The 14,869-nt window shown below is 49.5% G+C and overlaps 2 protein-coding genes across 5 annotated transcripts; both read right to left on the bottom strand.

The window, feature by feature from the left end:
• Positions 1–70: 70 nt before the first annotated feature.
• Positions 71–3,609, bottom strand: gjb10 (gap junction protein beta 10). 4 transcript variants are annotated; one of them, XR_003411822.3, is made up of 3 exons: positions 3,253–3,594; positions 750–2,967; positions 71–319 (listed from the first exon to the last, which is right to left on the bottom strand). XR_003411822.3 is itself a non-coding variant. In XM_081721012.1 (2 exons), exon 2 carries the CDS (start codon positions 2,869–2,871, stop codon positions 2,074–2,076), a length of 798 nt encoding a protein of 265 aa, XP_081577138.1. In that variant the 5' UTR covers positions 2,872–2,967; positions 3,249–3,609; the 3' UTR covers positions 71–2,073. The 4 variants fall into 4 exon arrangements, 3 of the variants coding, with proteins under 3 accessions (XP_081577138.1, XP_035388367.1, XP_026882877.1); XM_081721012.1 differs by having other exon boundaries at positions 71–2,967; positions 3,249–3,609; XM_035532474.2 differs by having other exon boundaries at positions 71–2,967; positions 3,268–3,609.
• A 201-nt stretch (positions 3,610–3,810) lies between these two features.
• On the bottom strand, positions 3,811–14,681 carry wdr43 (WD repeat domain 43). The gene is made up of 18 exons (XM_027027093.3): positions 14,439–14,681; positions 13,464–13,598; positions 13,235–13,356; positions 12,369–12,489; positions 11,867–11,985; positions 11,036–11,138; positions 10,564–10,628; positions 10,164–10,329; positions 9,770–9,856; positions 9,305–9,433; positions 9,060–9,209; positions 8,520–8,606; positions 8,387–8,418; positions 8,206–8,269; positions 6,419–6,532; positions 5,716–5,785; positions 5,316–5,374; positions 3,811–4,929 (listed from the first exon to the last, which is right to left on the bottom strand). The coding sequence occupies exons 1-18, from the start codon at positions 14,643–14,645 to the stop codon at positions 4,774–4,776; spliced, it is 1,986 nt and encodes a 661-aa protein (XP_026882894.3). The 5' UTR covers positions 14,646–14,681; the 3' UTR covers positions 3,811–4,773.
• Positions 14,682–14,869: the final 188 nt, after the last annotated feature.

Genomic DNA, 14,869 nt, shown 5'->3' with positions numbered 1-14,869 from the left:
TCTGCTTCATTAACTAGAGTAATGCTGCTACCCCTATGGATTACAATATCAGACCAATATCAGACCAATATGAAAATAGAAATGCTGACTTTTAATGAAATCAAACGTTTCAAGGTGCACACGTGAAAACGAAGAAGAAATCTGGCATGGCACAAGACACAACAGGAAATCAGCACAGGCATTTGTTTACAGTCAGAGGATGCATGTTTACAAGTGGAAATCCCACCGTGATCCTTGCTGTCTTTCTCCACAGCACGGGGCCGGCAGGCATGGCCAAGCCCAGTCCTGAGGTCTAGAGTTCTCCCTGCTCTACAATCAGCTTACAAAACCACACACACACAAAAAAAAACAGGGTAAGAGAGCAATATTGTAAGATAAACACACACACACACAGAGAAAAGACAATTTTTCAGTAGTTGCCTAGACACTGTAGTAGCAGTATGCACACGTTCCCTGAGTTCCTAGTTTGTCTGATGAGAAGCACAAGAATAAGTCTGACACCCAAGAACTGAACGTACCCTCAGGTCAACCTGCACACACCAGCATTTCTTACAGAAATGTAAAAAAAATAAATTAAAAAAAATACACAATACATTTGTAAAAAAAACCCAAAACAACCAAACAAAAACTATTAACAACCAAGATTCTTGTGGTCAGTTGTCCAAAGAATGTAAATATTTGGCAGAAAGACATTTGTTCACATTTGTCAAAGCAATCTGAGAGCCAAAAAATGTAATTAGGATAGTTACCAATATTTCTATTAGAGGAAAGAAATGAATCAGTGCTGTACTGCAGAAAATCATCGTGTCGCCTCTCATTCAGGACAGCTTCATTCTTTCTGAATGTGGTTTCGGAAAAAAAACAAAACAACTTTTTCTAAATGCTCAGTTCTTCCAGCAGCACGGAGTCACCACGCAGACCGCTGGGAACAGCCGATGGAAAACGGAGGCTTGCTTTGTTCAAAATAAAAACTTGGCCATCTGCACGAGCTCCGGTGGGGAAGATGACTCACTGGATAATACTTTCACTGCACTGGGTTAGGGGTCTTTCACTGGTTACCACTGGGTTTCCTTGTTTTAAATAAAGTTCTGCACTGTGTGACGTTACTCATAAGTTAAACACTCCAGTTGGTTTTTATGGCTTATTCTGTAACTGGCTTGCTTGCAATTTGGATAATCAAAGACTTATGTCACATCATGGCAGAAACAGAGAAACAGTAACAGTTTCACCATTAACTAGAGTAAGAAACATTTGGAAAGTTGACCCTTGATTTGCGCTGTAATTTCATTATTAGTCCTACCTGCTTGTACTTCTAAAGCCCACAATGGGAGATGCACACCTCATTCTAAGCCTCGGGTAATTTCTTGCATAGTTTGGCGATAATGGCAATTTAAATATTTACATATGTATATAGTATAATTTACATTACATTTAAACATTGTGCCTCTAAAGCACCTTATTGAAAATAACATGGAAACATGGATTTCAAATGTTTTTGTGTAAGGACACAGCTAGGAAAATCTTTGCTCCTGGCCACATTCTACAGGTGCTGGGCTTCTTCCAGAAGTAAAATACCCCAGTAAATAAATACCTTTTTTGACCTGTTTAAACCGCATATCACTCCGTATGTGTAGTTATAAGCCAATTAGAAGAAATAACAAAGGCCATTTCGCAGACCCCCTGTACATTTTATCAAACACCTCCTGGAGCTGTCGTGTCTTCCACGGCCGAGTTCCATGTAGTGAGAACTCGTAGTGTCTTTTAGTCGCGTAGTGTCTTTTTAAAGCTTTTAAGATGATTATGTCAAGAAACAAAGACACAGTCCAAAGAACAACAAAGTGGGAATTCATATGTTGACCACAACTTCATACATGCCAGTCTCAAGTCTTTGAGTAAACTCTGCTTTTTGAGTTCAGCCCTTAATCAGTCTTTGAGTAAGGCCTAAAACGTTTTGCAGCCTTTGAGCCAAGTCTTCTCGGTTTCTGAAGTTAAACAACCTGTCACTTTTGAAAGGTAATCCACCATCTTTCATGTCTCTCTATGGAGTCCCACATCTTGGTCCTTCATCCCCCTTCACGCCGATACCGTCACCGAGTACGAGGGCACAAGCCGGGCTTGGCCCGGTGGGCGGCTGGTGCTGTTCCCCAGCAGAGCGTTGGGGGTCTTCACACTGGAGATGGATGTGGCCCGGGCACCCTGCCGGGAGTCCTGGAGTCTGGATGCACACTCGCAGCAGCGTTTGCACAGCAGGTACAGGATCTCGCACAGGGACAGGAAAATGCACACCAGACTGGTGACCACCATGAAGAGAGTGAAGATTCGTTTCTCCGTCGGGCGCGAGATGAAGCAGTCCACGGTGTTGGGACACGGCACCTCCGAGCACTTGACCAGCGGCGGGAAGTCGTAGCCCTCATACATGTAGTACAGGAGGTAGATGAACGTGCTGTCAACGCCCATCTTGAAGACGAGCGAAAGCACATACGTCCACCAGAGCCCACCGCGCTTCTTGCCTGTATCCTGGTAGAGGCGGCGGCAGGCCTCGCCGTACTTGGCGCGGTGCTTGCGTTCCCGCTCCTCGCGGTAGCCGACGTGGAGCACGACCAGCAGCGACGGGCAAGTGACGAAGATGAGCTGCAGCGCCCACAGGCGCACGTGAGACACGGGGAAGAAGTGGTCGTAGCAGACGTTGTGGCAGCCCGGCTGCGCTGTGTTGCACACAAAGTCCTTCTGCTCGTCACCCCAAACCTTCTCGGCGGCCACCACGAACACCATGACCCGGAAGAGGAAGACGATGGACATCCACACGCGCCCGAGCGCCGTGGAGTACTTGTTGACCCCGCTCAGGAGGCCCTGGAGGAAAGCCCAGTTCATGGTGCCGACGTGAGAGAAAACGAGACGCACGAGCCGAGACGATGGAAATCGGTCCCTTTTACAGGGCTGTAAAGCGCAAGCACAAAGACCAGAGACCTGTGGAGTATATGAGCACAACAGAGAGAGAGAGATGAGGATGGTATGAACAGAGTTCAACTAACCCGTTTTCCTACCGTATACGGAAGTGTCCCTGTGGCAGAAATGGAAGTTAATAAACTGATCCCAATACCGAAATTCGTATAAGGAAATCCAGGCGTTTCTCTACAGAAGATCAGGGGGAAAGACGCGTGAAATGCCTGGAGCCAGCCAAGCAGAACTGCAGTCAAATGCAGTTAAAAAGTTCCGCGCACTGTAAAACGAGAAAAGGACCGGAATACCTACACATGAAGGACGTACCGACGCGCAACGCTGCAAACTCTCGCCTTTTCCAGCCGCTGAGCTCGCACGGAGTGTCGCGACGAGCCGAGGCGCAACCACTACGCGCGCACGTGCCTTCCCCACCTACCGTGGAGGGTGGATCCCGCGACTCGGCTCGCGTGAGCGCGAGGGGGACGGAGCTGCTCCCGACCTCGCGCCCTCGCTCACACATCTGGACGCCACCGCGCGGAGCGCGAGGGCAGTGCTGAAGGTACGGGGCTAGTGATCGGAAGGCTGCCGCCCGCAATTACTCAAGCTGTGCGAGGTCACGACTGTAAGGCGCTTGGGATCAGTGTCAGATAAACGCTGGACATTGAATTAGCATTTAATTAGCCGGTGTGGTGCGTCTTCTGCAGCGTTTCCGACTTAAATACACCGTTGCACACGACATGTCGCTGACTGCAGAAAGACTCGTGTTAGCTCTGAATACAAGACTTAAAGTATTTATTATTGAAAAATTTAATGTCATCAAATTAAAAACCGATCTCGCTTTTATTTCATCAAATGAACGCACACGCGTCCTCAGAGAACAAAAAGGAATTTATTTCATTTAAACTGTACAACAGTCGTCGATATATTGTTTGCATGAAAAAGGTTATGTTGACAAACTACCCGCAAGCAGCATTTCGCTCGGCTTTTTCACCAGTTGAGCTGTTATTAAAAAGAGGACAGCCAAGACCCCGCCTAACACTGCAGACACGTAGAAAAGAGGAAACAGGAATAAAATAAACACGAAAGTTGGTTCAGGAACATCTGCACAGGCCGCGCGCGGCGTTACCGGAGCCAAACCGCGCTGCACGCGGGGCCAGCGTGGCCGTTGCCGGTGTGCGCGCACAAACGATAGTGGAGAGGCACGCGTCACTTGCACTTCTCACGAGGTTTCTCACTAAGGCAGCCGCTCCGTGAGACAGCCGAGACACCGCGGACTCCTGTGTGGGTTAAGTCAGGAGCTGAATCAGACGACGAGCTCGACTTACAAAAACAAAAAGTGCTTCTGACGTAAATTCTGACTTCTAAAGTTACGTCAGGCTTCGCAAATGAAGAGAACAAACAAAAACAAACCCAAAAACAAAAATACATACTAATTGAGTTAATATTTTTTGGGGTACCCTAAAATTGTGACTTTCGCTGTACTGAACAGGTTTACATATAAGAATACACAACCAACACTGCCGCTGTAACTAACAGAAGTCAGAAAAGACAGAGGCAGTCTGAGGCACAGGAACGACGAGCAGAACGGAGTTCAGACACTCGAGTCTGCTGTACAGTTCTCAGGTAAGTCGTGTCGCCGCCCTAGTGGCTGTGCCGTAAAGGCCGCCCTCAGCCCAGGTCACAGCGGTCATTGGAACTCTAAAACAACCTTTTGTACATTTTTTTTTTTTTTTTTTTTTTGGACAAAACAAAAAAGAAGAAAAATAAAATTAAAAGTACAGAAAAATCCAGGAGCCTCTTGGCATTGTTTTGCTTTTTTGTTCAGTTCTGTTCTCACTCCTCTTCGCTCTCGTTTTCGGGGTCGAAGTCGGAGTCGCCGTTTGCTTTGGGCTCCTCTCTCGTGTCTTCATCATAGCTCTCCTCATCCTCACGGGGTTTTCTCTCCTCCGTCACATCCATTCCTTCCTCATCCTCCTCCTCCTCCCAGCTCTGTTAGAAGGAACACATGGAATTATGGGTATTTATTCAACTTTCTTTGGGTAATTTCTCACAGCCACAAAGGGACCAGTGAAGCCATATTTCAGACAGATGTAAAATTGCTAAATTACTTTTCAATACACGCTGAGGCCAAGACCAGTACAAGGACTAAGCCTGGTGTGTGGGTGTGTGTACGTGTGTGTACCTGTGGTGTGTGTGTGTACGTGTGTGTACGTGTGGTGTGTGAGTACGTCTGTGTGTGTGGTGTGTGAGTACGTCTGTGTGTGTGGTGTGTGAGTACGTCTGTGTGTGTGTGTGTGGTGTGTGAGTACGTCTGTGTGTGTGTGGTGTGTGAGTACGTGTGTGTGTGTGTGTGTACACGTGTGAGTGAGTCTCACATCTGAATCTTCTTCAGGGAGTCCGTCATCCCCTGAACCTTCATCCTCATCTGAGGAATCTGAAAACCCCACAAAAACAATTAAAACATTAAAAGGCCAGTGGTGCTCAGTGGTGAAGGTACTGGACTTGTAATCGGAAGGTTGCTGGTTCAAGTCCCACCAATGTCAGGTTGCCACTGTTGGGCCCCTGAACAAAACCTTTAACCCTCAGTTACTCAAGCTGTGTTCAGTCAGAATGTAAGTTGTTTTGGATAAAAGAGTCAGATAAGTGCTGTAAATGTAAAACGTAGGGCTGTCGCACAAAGGCCAGATGAAGAACACGCCTGATGAAGACTACATACATGCATAGTCTTCCTCAGCCCGATTCATCACTCCAGTAAGGTGCATTATGACTTCCTACCTTCCTCATACACCAGCCTGGCTGTGTGATCCAGGTCTTCCACTCTTTGGGATCGTTTGCTCGTCGCCACCTAGTGGGCAGGATGGAGTTATGCAATGGCTCTCAGCTCTGGTCAAAGCAAACTGTCATTTTTTGTAATTCTGTGCAACTCCCCCAATTTTCCCCCAGAAATTTCAAACCCGAGTTATTATTTTCAGATTGGGAGGAAAAAACAAAACCCCCTTCTGCTCCAAGCTTTGAAAATGCACACACATATTAAATGTGTCTCACAGAGTCCGAAGCTAAACTGACAGACCGACTCTGCTTGTATTTTTTTAATCATCTCAATTTACAGCATTTGCTGGATATGTTATAGATGTTATATATGGGCATCGTGGAAGGTCTCAGAGCTCAGAGGTTAAAGATAACAGGAGCAAAGCAGAGAGCCTGAGAAATGACCGAAAACCTTTGCATGTTTCCAGACGACGTGCATTTATTTAAATGTTCCATCATTTAATGACTCTGTTTTCATTTGATTGGTTACTTTTTTGTTAACATGACAATAGCAGAAAGAGACGAGAAATTAAAAATGTGTGTGTGTGTGGGGGGGGGGGAATCCAATTTGGTCATCCAGATAAATAAAATCCTACTTGGCCTGAAGAGGCCTTTAGGTAATTTTAATCCCCGCTTTTGAGCAGGTAAAAGGGGTCTTTGGGGGCTGTACCTGAGTCATGAGCAGGTAGAGTTTGCCGTGGAGTCTCGTCAGTTGCTGGTAAACCTTCACGCGGCTCTCGATCGCGTGGTACAGCGTCCCTAACTGAGCCACCAGGTCTGGGAGCTGCAACAGGAAACAACCGTTAGTGAGGAAAGCTCGAACCAGTGCCAACACCTAGTGGTGTCACGATACCATAATACTTCAATACGATACCTTCCTAAGTATCTCGGTACCGATACGACACCATGGCAAAAAGCTACAACAATCAGGAAAAGTAATGGAACATGACAAAAAAATGGAACTTGCATTTTTTTTATTTAAAAAAAAACAAAACAAAAAAAAACAACCCCCCTGAAAATATTAATGCGAGACAGTAGAGGACGTCTGATCCTCCACAGTCTGTTTTATTCTCCAGGGCAGACAAACTTATCCTCCGTTTTGCAAACAAACATTTGACTTTTGCTTAACCAGCTACTCAAGTTTTACACTGACGTTTTAAACAAAAATAAGTCTAAACGTGCCAATGCCGGTACATGAATGACTGAAAATCGCCTTGAAAAATGCATTTTCCTCCTAGATATTAAAATATAAATACATTTCTGAACCGCATGTCGTTACACAGACCTACAGGGAGAGACGGGCAGTCTGGCCTAGAGACGTACCAAGCTGAGGGTCCGAGGCGAAGTGGGGAAAGTAACTCATTTAAACTCGATCAAAATGAATTTCAATATATTCTGCTACAGCTAGACAGTGTTTGAACAGAAATGTAATTGTTACAGCTGCTGACCTTCACAGCTGTGCTTCAAAAATAAACATTTGTTCCCAATAGAAAGTTTCACCAGACTTCCCTTTTGCCATTTATTTTTTTCACGCAGTAACATTTGTGGTGTTAACCGTTTGATTGTTTTTTCATACATGTAGGTGTGCTTTTGACAATTAACGGGTACATTTATAACAATGATTGAACTTTGTAATTAATTATACTGTCAAATTCTTATTAAAGCTTTAACATGGTATGCAGCAATGTGATCTACACCTGAGTTTGAGATCTCTTCAATAATGATCTTTTTATCTGCAACCACACAGCACATTCAACAGCTCAGCACTGTACTGCGTGAACCTTCTCGTAAGAGATCATTACCGACAAACACCAGTGGTACTGATGGGAGTAAATGGACCGTTAACTGGTGCTGATCTGCATACTTGAAGACCTGCAGGTCTCGCAGGTAATGCTCCCACTGCTGAACACTGTGTTTGCTTGTAGAGATGTTTGCCACATCGCCAAGTTAAACTGGTTTTCTATATTTTTCACACAGCATTGCGCTTCATTGCCTTGTCCAGCCGCCACGGGGACTAAAGTCGGCACGCGGTTGTCTCACACCTGAGGGCATCTGTACAATGAACGTGGTATAAAGATTCGCTTTCAGTTCTCCAAGTTCCTCGTTTCGGTGCTGTGTGACGCCTCACTGACACAGAGCCGGATGTGTCTGCTTCCATGGTCCGTGTGCGTTTCTAACATCTTTAAACCGCTTTTGTTGCGTCTGTGGCGACGCGCGAAAAACAATTCGGCACTTCGTGTCCCGTGTCCGTTTCCCCCCCAAAAGCCACGGATGGTTGTTCGGAGTGCTTGTATCAACAGTCACGCCTCCTGTGCGACGGAAGAATGTGTGTATGGAGACAGAGCGCCGAGGGCAAACGGCCCGACTCGCCCCAGCTCAGATTTAAAAACATCACCTGTCTGCTAAAACAGAGCCGTACTGGTTTTAACGGCAGATACCCTTCATCCACACACTTACCGAGGACAAGTAGGAAGTGTGTTGTGTTAGCACTGCCTTCAACCAAGGGACAATAAGTATCGCCCTGTAACGAGAGAGAGGGAGAGAGAGAGAGAGAGAGAGAGGGAGTCAGCACACCACTGGGAAGACTTTTGCTTGCACTGGGAGGACAAATGGCTGAATACAGAAAGCATCATCTTACGCAAACGGATGTCCTTGTAACCTTCCAGACAGCTACAACACACAACAAAATCGGGTGAGCACAGATATTCTCTAAAAATAAAAATATGTAACCAATAAAAAGAGACAAACGCCAGGAGCCGTGCAGTTCTCACCTCCTCCACCAGAGGCAGGACTGCCGGGGGGGGTATCCTGGCGATCGTGTTCCTTATCACGTATTCCTTCTTCGTTTGGAGGATTTTCTGGGAAGAGAATCAAACGTAAACGACAGTATGAGGGGCACCGGAGACCTCCAGAGATTCTCACAGGGCATCAAATTAAACTTAACAACCCTCTGATAAAAATTAACCTGCAAGGGTCAGAATTCCTCAACACTCACGTTGCCAACTCCTAATGCACCACTGAGCACGTCACCATGGTGACCGACTCCTGGGTAAAGGGGTGAGAGAATCCTACAGACCCCACGGCCTGTGAGGGAATCGCCACCATACCGGCAGCCCCTTATGCTGCCTTGCCAACTTGCAGAGTCGAACGGCAACGATCAAGACCGACGTCAGTCGACGCGCTCAGCCCACGTTTACACAGACAAGTCCAGCTGCTCAGCAAACGACTGCACACCCGCACGCCCCTCAGCCAATCAGCAGCTCCCCTCGGCCCAAGCGGCGTCTCTCGGCAGACGGCACGCAGCTACTCACGTTCATCATCTTGGCGTCTCTGCTCTCTAGCGCCTGGACCAGGAGCACTGCGTAACCGTCCGTCTGCAGGGAGGTGGAGACCCTCTCACCTCCACCCCCAGTGCCTGACGCACCCAACTCGATCTGCTCCAACCGCTCTTCTATGGACATCTAAGAGAGAGAGAGAGAGAGAGATTGACACCACCACACAGACTCAGAAGAGCACAGGTATTTGTGAACGTGTGCAGCAGTTATTCTGGCCACACCTCCTTTGTGCCGGCTCCCTTCTTTCTCTTCTCTGACTGGCTGGGAGCTGCTCTGATTGGCGCCTGATGTCCAGGAAGTCCCGGCATTAGAACTTTGCTCTTCTGATCGTTTACAATGGGAGTCTTTACCTGGGGGTGAAAGGTCATCAGTCAGACACTACTGCTGGTGGAGCGCGTGTGCGCGCATGCACACACACACACACACAAACACACACACACACACACACACACAGAACTCTGACAACAGAGCATTAGAAATAAGCCTTTTCTTTGCAAAACTCAACTAAACCACCAGCAGGTAGGTAATAGCGTCTCGGATGTAAGCTAAATATTAGCAATGTTTTTATTTACTTGAATGTACTTAATGTGTGGCTCAGTATAGCTCATTTCTTGGAGAAAAAAAAATTTAAGGACAATTTTTTTTTAAAAAAAGTGACAATGCAGAAATAAAAGTGGATTTGTTACCTTGGAAACTGCAGTATCAACAGAGAGCGAGTGCGCAGTGTTCAGATCTCTTATCAGGCACACATGTCTTTCGGACATGTTTATGGGCTGAGGAAACAGAACACACAGATACACACACAAACAGTGTGGTTACATTCCCATACTGTACCTTACATACAACACACACCCGCCCAATCCAGACCACTAACAAAACGAAATCCCGAACCATCTCATGCCTCTAAAGAAACTCGCGTGAGGTTCGGTACGTCAGCACGGCCTTTGCTACACATCGCACGCCTTACCCAACACCCCCCCCCCACGCCAGGCCACTCAGACCAAGGGCTGCTCTTTAGGGCCCCGGCGGCAGTAAGCACGGGTCAGACCGGGCTGGTTCTGAGCCTGCCGGAGTCCTCACCGTGGTCTCCAGGACCGGCTGCAGGTGGCTGCCATAGGCCAGCAGGAGGCGCTGTCTGTCCGCACACAGAGAGGCAGTGAGGAGAGGCACAGGCAGCGGAGTGTCCCCTGACCTCAGGGTGGACACCTGCAGAGAACACACTGGAGACAAGGGCTTCTTACACGGCCTGTGGGGGTCAGGGAGAGAGACGGATCGTCACCCAAACGGTAACCGTCAGGACCTGGGCTTACTGGCCGGTCTCATTTCATCAGGCTCAGCGTAGCCACTTTATCTACACATCCTGGAGGAACACTACCGACAAAAATACAGCCACGCCAGGAGAGGTAGACGCCAAATGCAGCCGCAGGGCTTGACCTACAATGCTTTACTGAATGGTCGTGACAGACAAGGTAACACTCACCCGTTGAGAAAGTGTTCAAAGATGTGGAGTTGCCCATCCTTACACACCACTGCTAACCGCACAGCCTGGAGGAGGAAATAGATCAGCAACACACGGTTCACAGTCACTGCTATCTGAAGACCCCCGATGCCACTCCGCGTCAGCCCAGTGTCAGATCAGGCACTCTGGAGGCAATTTTCAAAGCTACATTTGTCTCGTCACTAAACCCAAACGTGCTGTGCTGGGAGTCGACATCTTTACATTTCTCTACCACGTCACCTTATGAACTGACCAACGCACACAACTGGCATGCCGTTATTCAGCAGATGCTCTAATCCAGAGCGACAATTTCATGTTAGAGGTAGACCACAGTTACAGATTTATAAGAACACTAACCCAGAGCGGGGTCTGAACCCCAGTCCCCTGTGGGAAAGGCAGTGGTGTTATCCTCTTTACCACTACAGCTAATACGTGCCGATATGCCAGACCGCACCTCATCCTTGCTGTTGGACGTCTGCAGGTCGACGTGTCGCGGTTCGTCCGTCAGGGTGAAGGACACCACGGAGTCTTTGTCTCTGCCGTCAGATCGCACCTGCCTGTGGCGGGAAGAATCACACGACCGGTTCAGAACCACAGCGACGGCACCCGCTGGCAAGCAGCCTGTCTCCATAGAAACCAGGAGCTCTCTTAGAACGGATAGCACATCTGGAGACATGGAGACACCACCGAGCCTCTGTCTGCATTACAGGACATCGTATTACCGGCCAGTGCAGGACTCCACCGCATCAACAGGGTATAGTGGAGAGGTCAGAAGGGAATACTGAAGGAAGTGCAGTTCTCTCGCCAGCTAATCTCGTCAACGGCTCGCGACCAGCTCAAGAACTAAACGCAGTCGAGACCACACGAAGTTTCCAACAGAGGAGACGTGCAAGCCCTCAGAATGATGTTCACACTTTTTATACCCACCTTCTTCACAAACCCCCCCTCAACACGCTTAAGGTTACCGTGGCAATAAACACCAGTCTGTGATCTGGTAAATCTGCCAATATTTGTGGCTATAAACCCTGCTGGGAGTGTGGTGGACGTCCTGAGCCTGAGAGACGCTCCATTCACGCAGTCACAGTACCATGAAACAAGAGGTACGTGGCACATGGCCCAACTGGAACTCAAACCCGGAACACTGCAGGAAGACTCGTTTCGACTGGCTGCTGTACATTTCCTCCCCATCGGGGTACTGCGTGTAGACTAACGCATCACCCCCCCCTCCAAAAAAAAATTCCCTAGTAGAAAACAAATCCCAGGAAAAGTGGTTCTAGTTTCCTACCACACACTGAGGAGCCGGTCATGTGACGCTCCGGACAGGAAGTAGAGCGCGTCACTGTCGGGGGGTCGGGTCGTGGCGAAGCACAGGTTCGTTACTGTGGTGCAGTGACCTGTGAACTTCTGCCGAGGTGCAGCGAGGATAATGCAGAGTTAAGCAATGGGTAAAAAGGACATATAAAGACATAAACCGTAATAAAACATGATAAACCCGCACGTGAACCTCCATGAAGAGCGCCTTAAACAGCTGTAAAAGTCAAAACAACTCAAACCCACCACACAGCACTAACAGGATGCACAACGTTTACATCTTTAGCATTTTAGCCGCTCTTACCCAGAGCGACTTACAATCCTGAACCGTGTTACAGAGGTGGGCGGTTATAGTGTTTGAGAGTCCATGGGCAGGACTCCTTCGGTACAGCGTCAAACGCTGACCCTGCCCCCAGAGGGGAGGCAGCCTTGTTACCCCACAATAGACGCCCCTGCCTTCACGGCCGCAGTCTTACCCTGTACACCTCCTTGGTTGCCAGGTCCCACATTTTGATGGACCTTCCCGCGGAGAGGAGAAGTTTTCCATCCGGACTCACGCACAAGCTGGTCACTGCTGCCCTGTCCGCCTTCCACTTACTAAAGAAAACAACAACAACAACAACATTATTCTCAGTCATCAAGGTCACTCAACAAGCTCCAGAGAACCAGCTGGAACACTGAAGGTGGACAGTTACGCTCTTAGCCAGGTACTGCCATAACTGAAGCGCTTTCTCTCTACCGCTCTCTCTCTCACACACACACACACACACAGTAAGCAGGTTTGCAGCACTGCATCTGTAGGCCTCCAGAATCTGGACACATCTGCACTGATCTGAGATCAGCTTTGCCCTGCCTTAAAACTACTGCTCTGGTGATCCAACACAGTACACATGCCATACAACACGCAACCGACTAGTGGTCATGTGGACAGACCTGGCCTTCGCAACTGAGACCTCATACTGACACACAGCTGTCTGGACAGAGGCGAAGGAGTCTGTTGTGTCTCATTCCTGGCTCAGTGTCCAGTCTGTGTCTCATTCCTGGCTCAGTGTCCAGTCTGTGTCTCATTCCTGGCTCAGTGTCCAGTCTGTGTCTCATTCCTGGCTCAGTGTCCAGTCTGTGTCTCATTCCTGGCTCAGTGTCCAGTCTGTGTCTCATTCCTGGCTCAGTAAACACTATTTGAACAGCAAAGAAGGGAGCTGTAAGGAACGGCAGTGAAGACTCGCGCAGAACTTCACGACAGCGCTGCCACGTCTCCACGGCCGCCCCAAACGGGAGAATTAACGCGATTCGTTGTGGGGCGGCACAGATGCACCCTAGAGGAAACGGGTTGCGCACACACCAGCGTGTCCGGCCTGTCTGCAGGTCCCACTCGACGATGTGCGTGTCGTCCGAGCCGCTGTAGAAGAGCGAGTCCTCGGGGTGCCACTGAACACAGTTCACCCCATCATTGTGTCCTCCATCCTGAGAGAGACAGACAGACGTGTTAAAACATGGAACAACCAACAATCGCTGGGTGGGTGTAGAGGACGTGTGCGTGAGGAACGGCTGCGAGCGTTTGGCAGGCGTACCAGGGTGCAGTGGAGGTCCCCCTTCACCATGCTGTAGATCAGCACAGTGCCAGATGCTGTGCCCAATGCCAGCAGGTCCGTCTGCTCCGCGACATGCCCGGTGTCGGACTTCCTCTTCTTCCTCTGCGGGCCCTCCTACACACACACACACAGCTCAGGTTTACTGCCATTTCTACAATGCTGCTCGCGTACATCCGTCATTCCCAACGTCCCGGTGCAACACGCGGACCCTCGCGAGTCACACGCAGCGGACTGAGCTGTAGGGTCAGACACCACCTGCTCCCGGATCAATTACGAGCCCCGAGACGCGCTCTGTCGGAGGATCAGACCCTGCAGACTAACGAACGAGACTAACGGGAGTAACGGGTCGGTTTAACTCCCAGATTCTAATAACCAGCACGGCACTCACCTCCACGCGCACGTGGGTACCGGCCCGGGTTTCGTCACCACGCGCATTAGAAACTAATGAAGCACGGTTAACAGTCCCTTCCCGACCGCACGTGGATGTTTCGGCACGCAGAAACAAACCAAAAACGTGCGAACCAAGTTAGCTCGAGCCAGCTAGCGCGTGCTAGGCTAGCCTAGCTAACCCACAGCGAGCACGTTGAGCAGGTAACGTGTCCGCATCCGCCGCGACACTCGCGTGAACGTCCACGCGGACGCCGCGCCAGCACCCAGGCGCGTTTAAAACACGCGCGAGTGGAGCACGACGAACGTCCGAGCGCCAAGCTCGAGGCCATCTTACCGACGAGCATGTGCGAGCATGCGGGGTTCGGCACGAGCTAAAGGCTAACGCGCACGGCGACCCTCTTAACGCAGAAACACACACACGCACCGACACACATTTCGCGAGCCGGAGCGGATTGGCTTCAGCGCTCGCGCGTGCAGCAGAACACGGTTACACATGTGACGGTAGGCGTCTCGTGGTCCAGCGCGCGGAGCTAGGCCGTCCCGTGCTCGGGCTCCATCACGCACCTTGGTCGCTCGGCATGGTCCCCACGCGACACACGTACAGGTCGCGCTCAGGTGCGCAGACGGCACGTACTCCTGGTGAAGGGCTCGCGAGTCCGTGCTCCAGATGCGAAGGCGGCCGTCCTGCGCGCACAAGGCCAGGTACTGGCGCGCCCTGGGCGAGAAAGCGCACGGGAGCGCCGCGGGAAAGCTGCCTCCGTCCGCCGCCATTATCGGAGCGCTGCGTACGACTGCGCACGCGGGGGCACGCGTGGCCCAGGAAACACGTGCCGTCGCGCGGAGCTCGGGAGCTGGCGTCATTAGCAGCGCGCCCCTCCAGGAACTCCGTTCACTTGCGAGAACTTTCTGGTTTATTGTTTTTGCTTTTGAGGAACGCAAAGACATTTTAGAAAAGTGTATAATAGATTCTATATATTAAATGCACAATTTAACCA

This window comes from Electrophorus electricus, chromosome 10 (genome assembly GCF_041902795.1).
Source record: "Electrophorus electricus isolate QZ-2024a chromosome 10, ASM4190279v1, whole genome shotgun sequence".
Lineage (NCBI taxonomy): Eukaryota > Metazoa > Chordata > Actinopteri > Gymnotiformes > Gymnotidae > Electrophorus > Electrophorus electricus.
Note: the sequence above shows the minus strand (reverse complement) of the source record. Positions and strands in the feature narration are given on the sequence as shown.

Bases quoted from the DNA above. Each gene is read 5' to 3' on its own strand.
- gjb10 (XM_081721012.1), bottom strand. From the start codon at position 2,871: ATGAACTGGGCTTTCCTCCAGGGCCTCCTGAGCGGGGTCAACAAGTAC.
- wdr43 (XM_027027093.3), bottom strand. From the start codon at position 14,645: ATGGCGGCGGACGGAGGCAGCTTTCCCGCGGCGCTCCCGTGCGCTTTC. The intron at 5,786-6,418 runs GTACAGCCCCCA...CCTGCCCACTAG, and splicing joins TCTACCTGCTCATGACTCAG to GTGGCGACGAGCAAACGATC. The intron at 5,375-5,715 runs GTAGGAAGTCAT...TGGGGTTTTCAG, and splicing joins CAGGCTGGTGTATGAGGAAG to ATTCCTCAGATGAGGATGAA.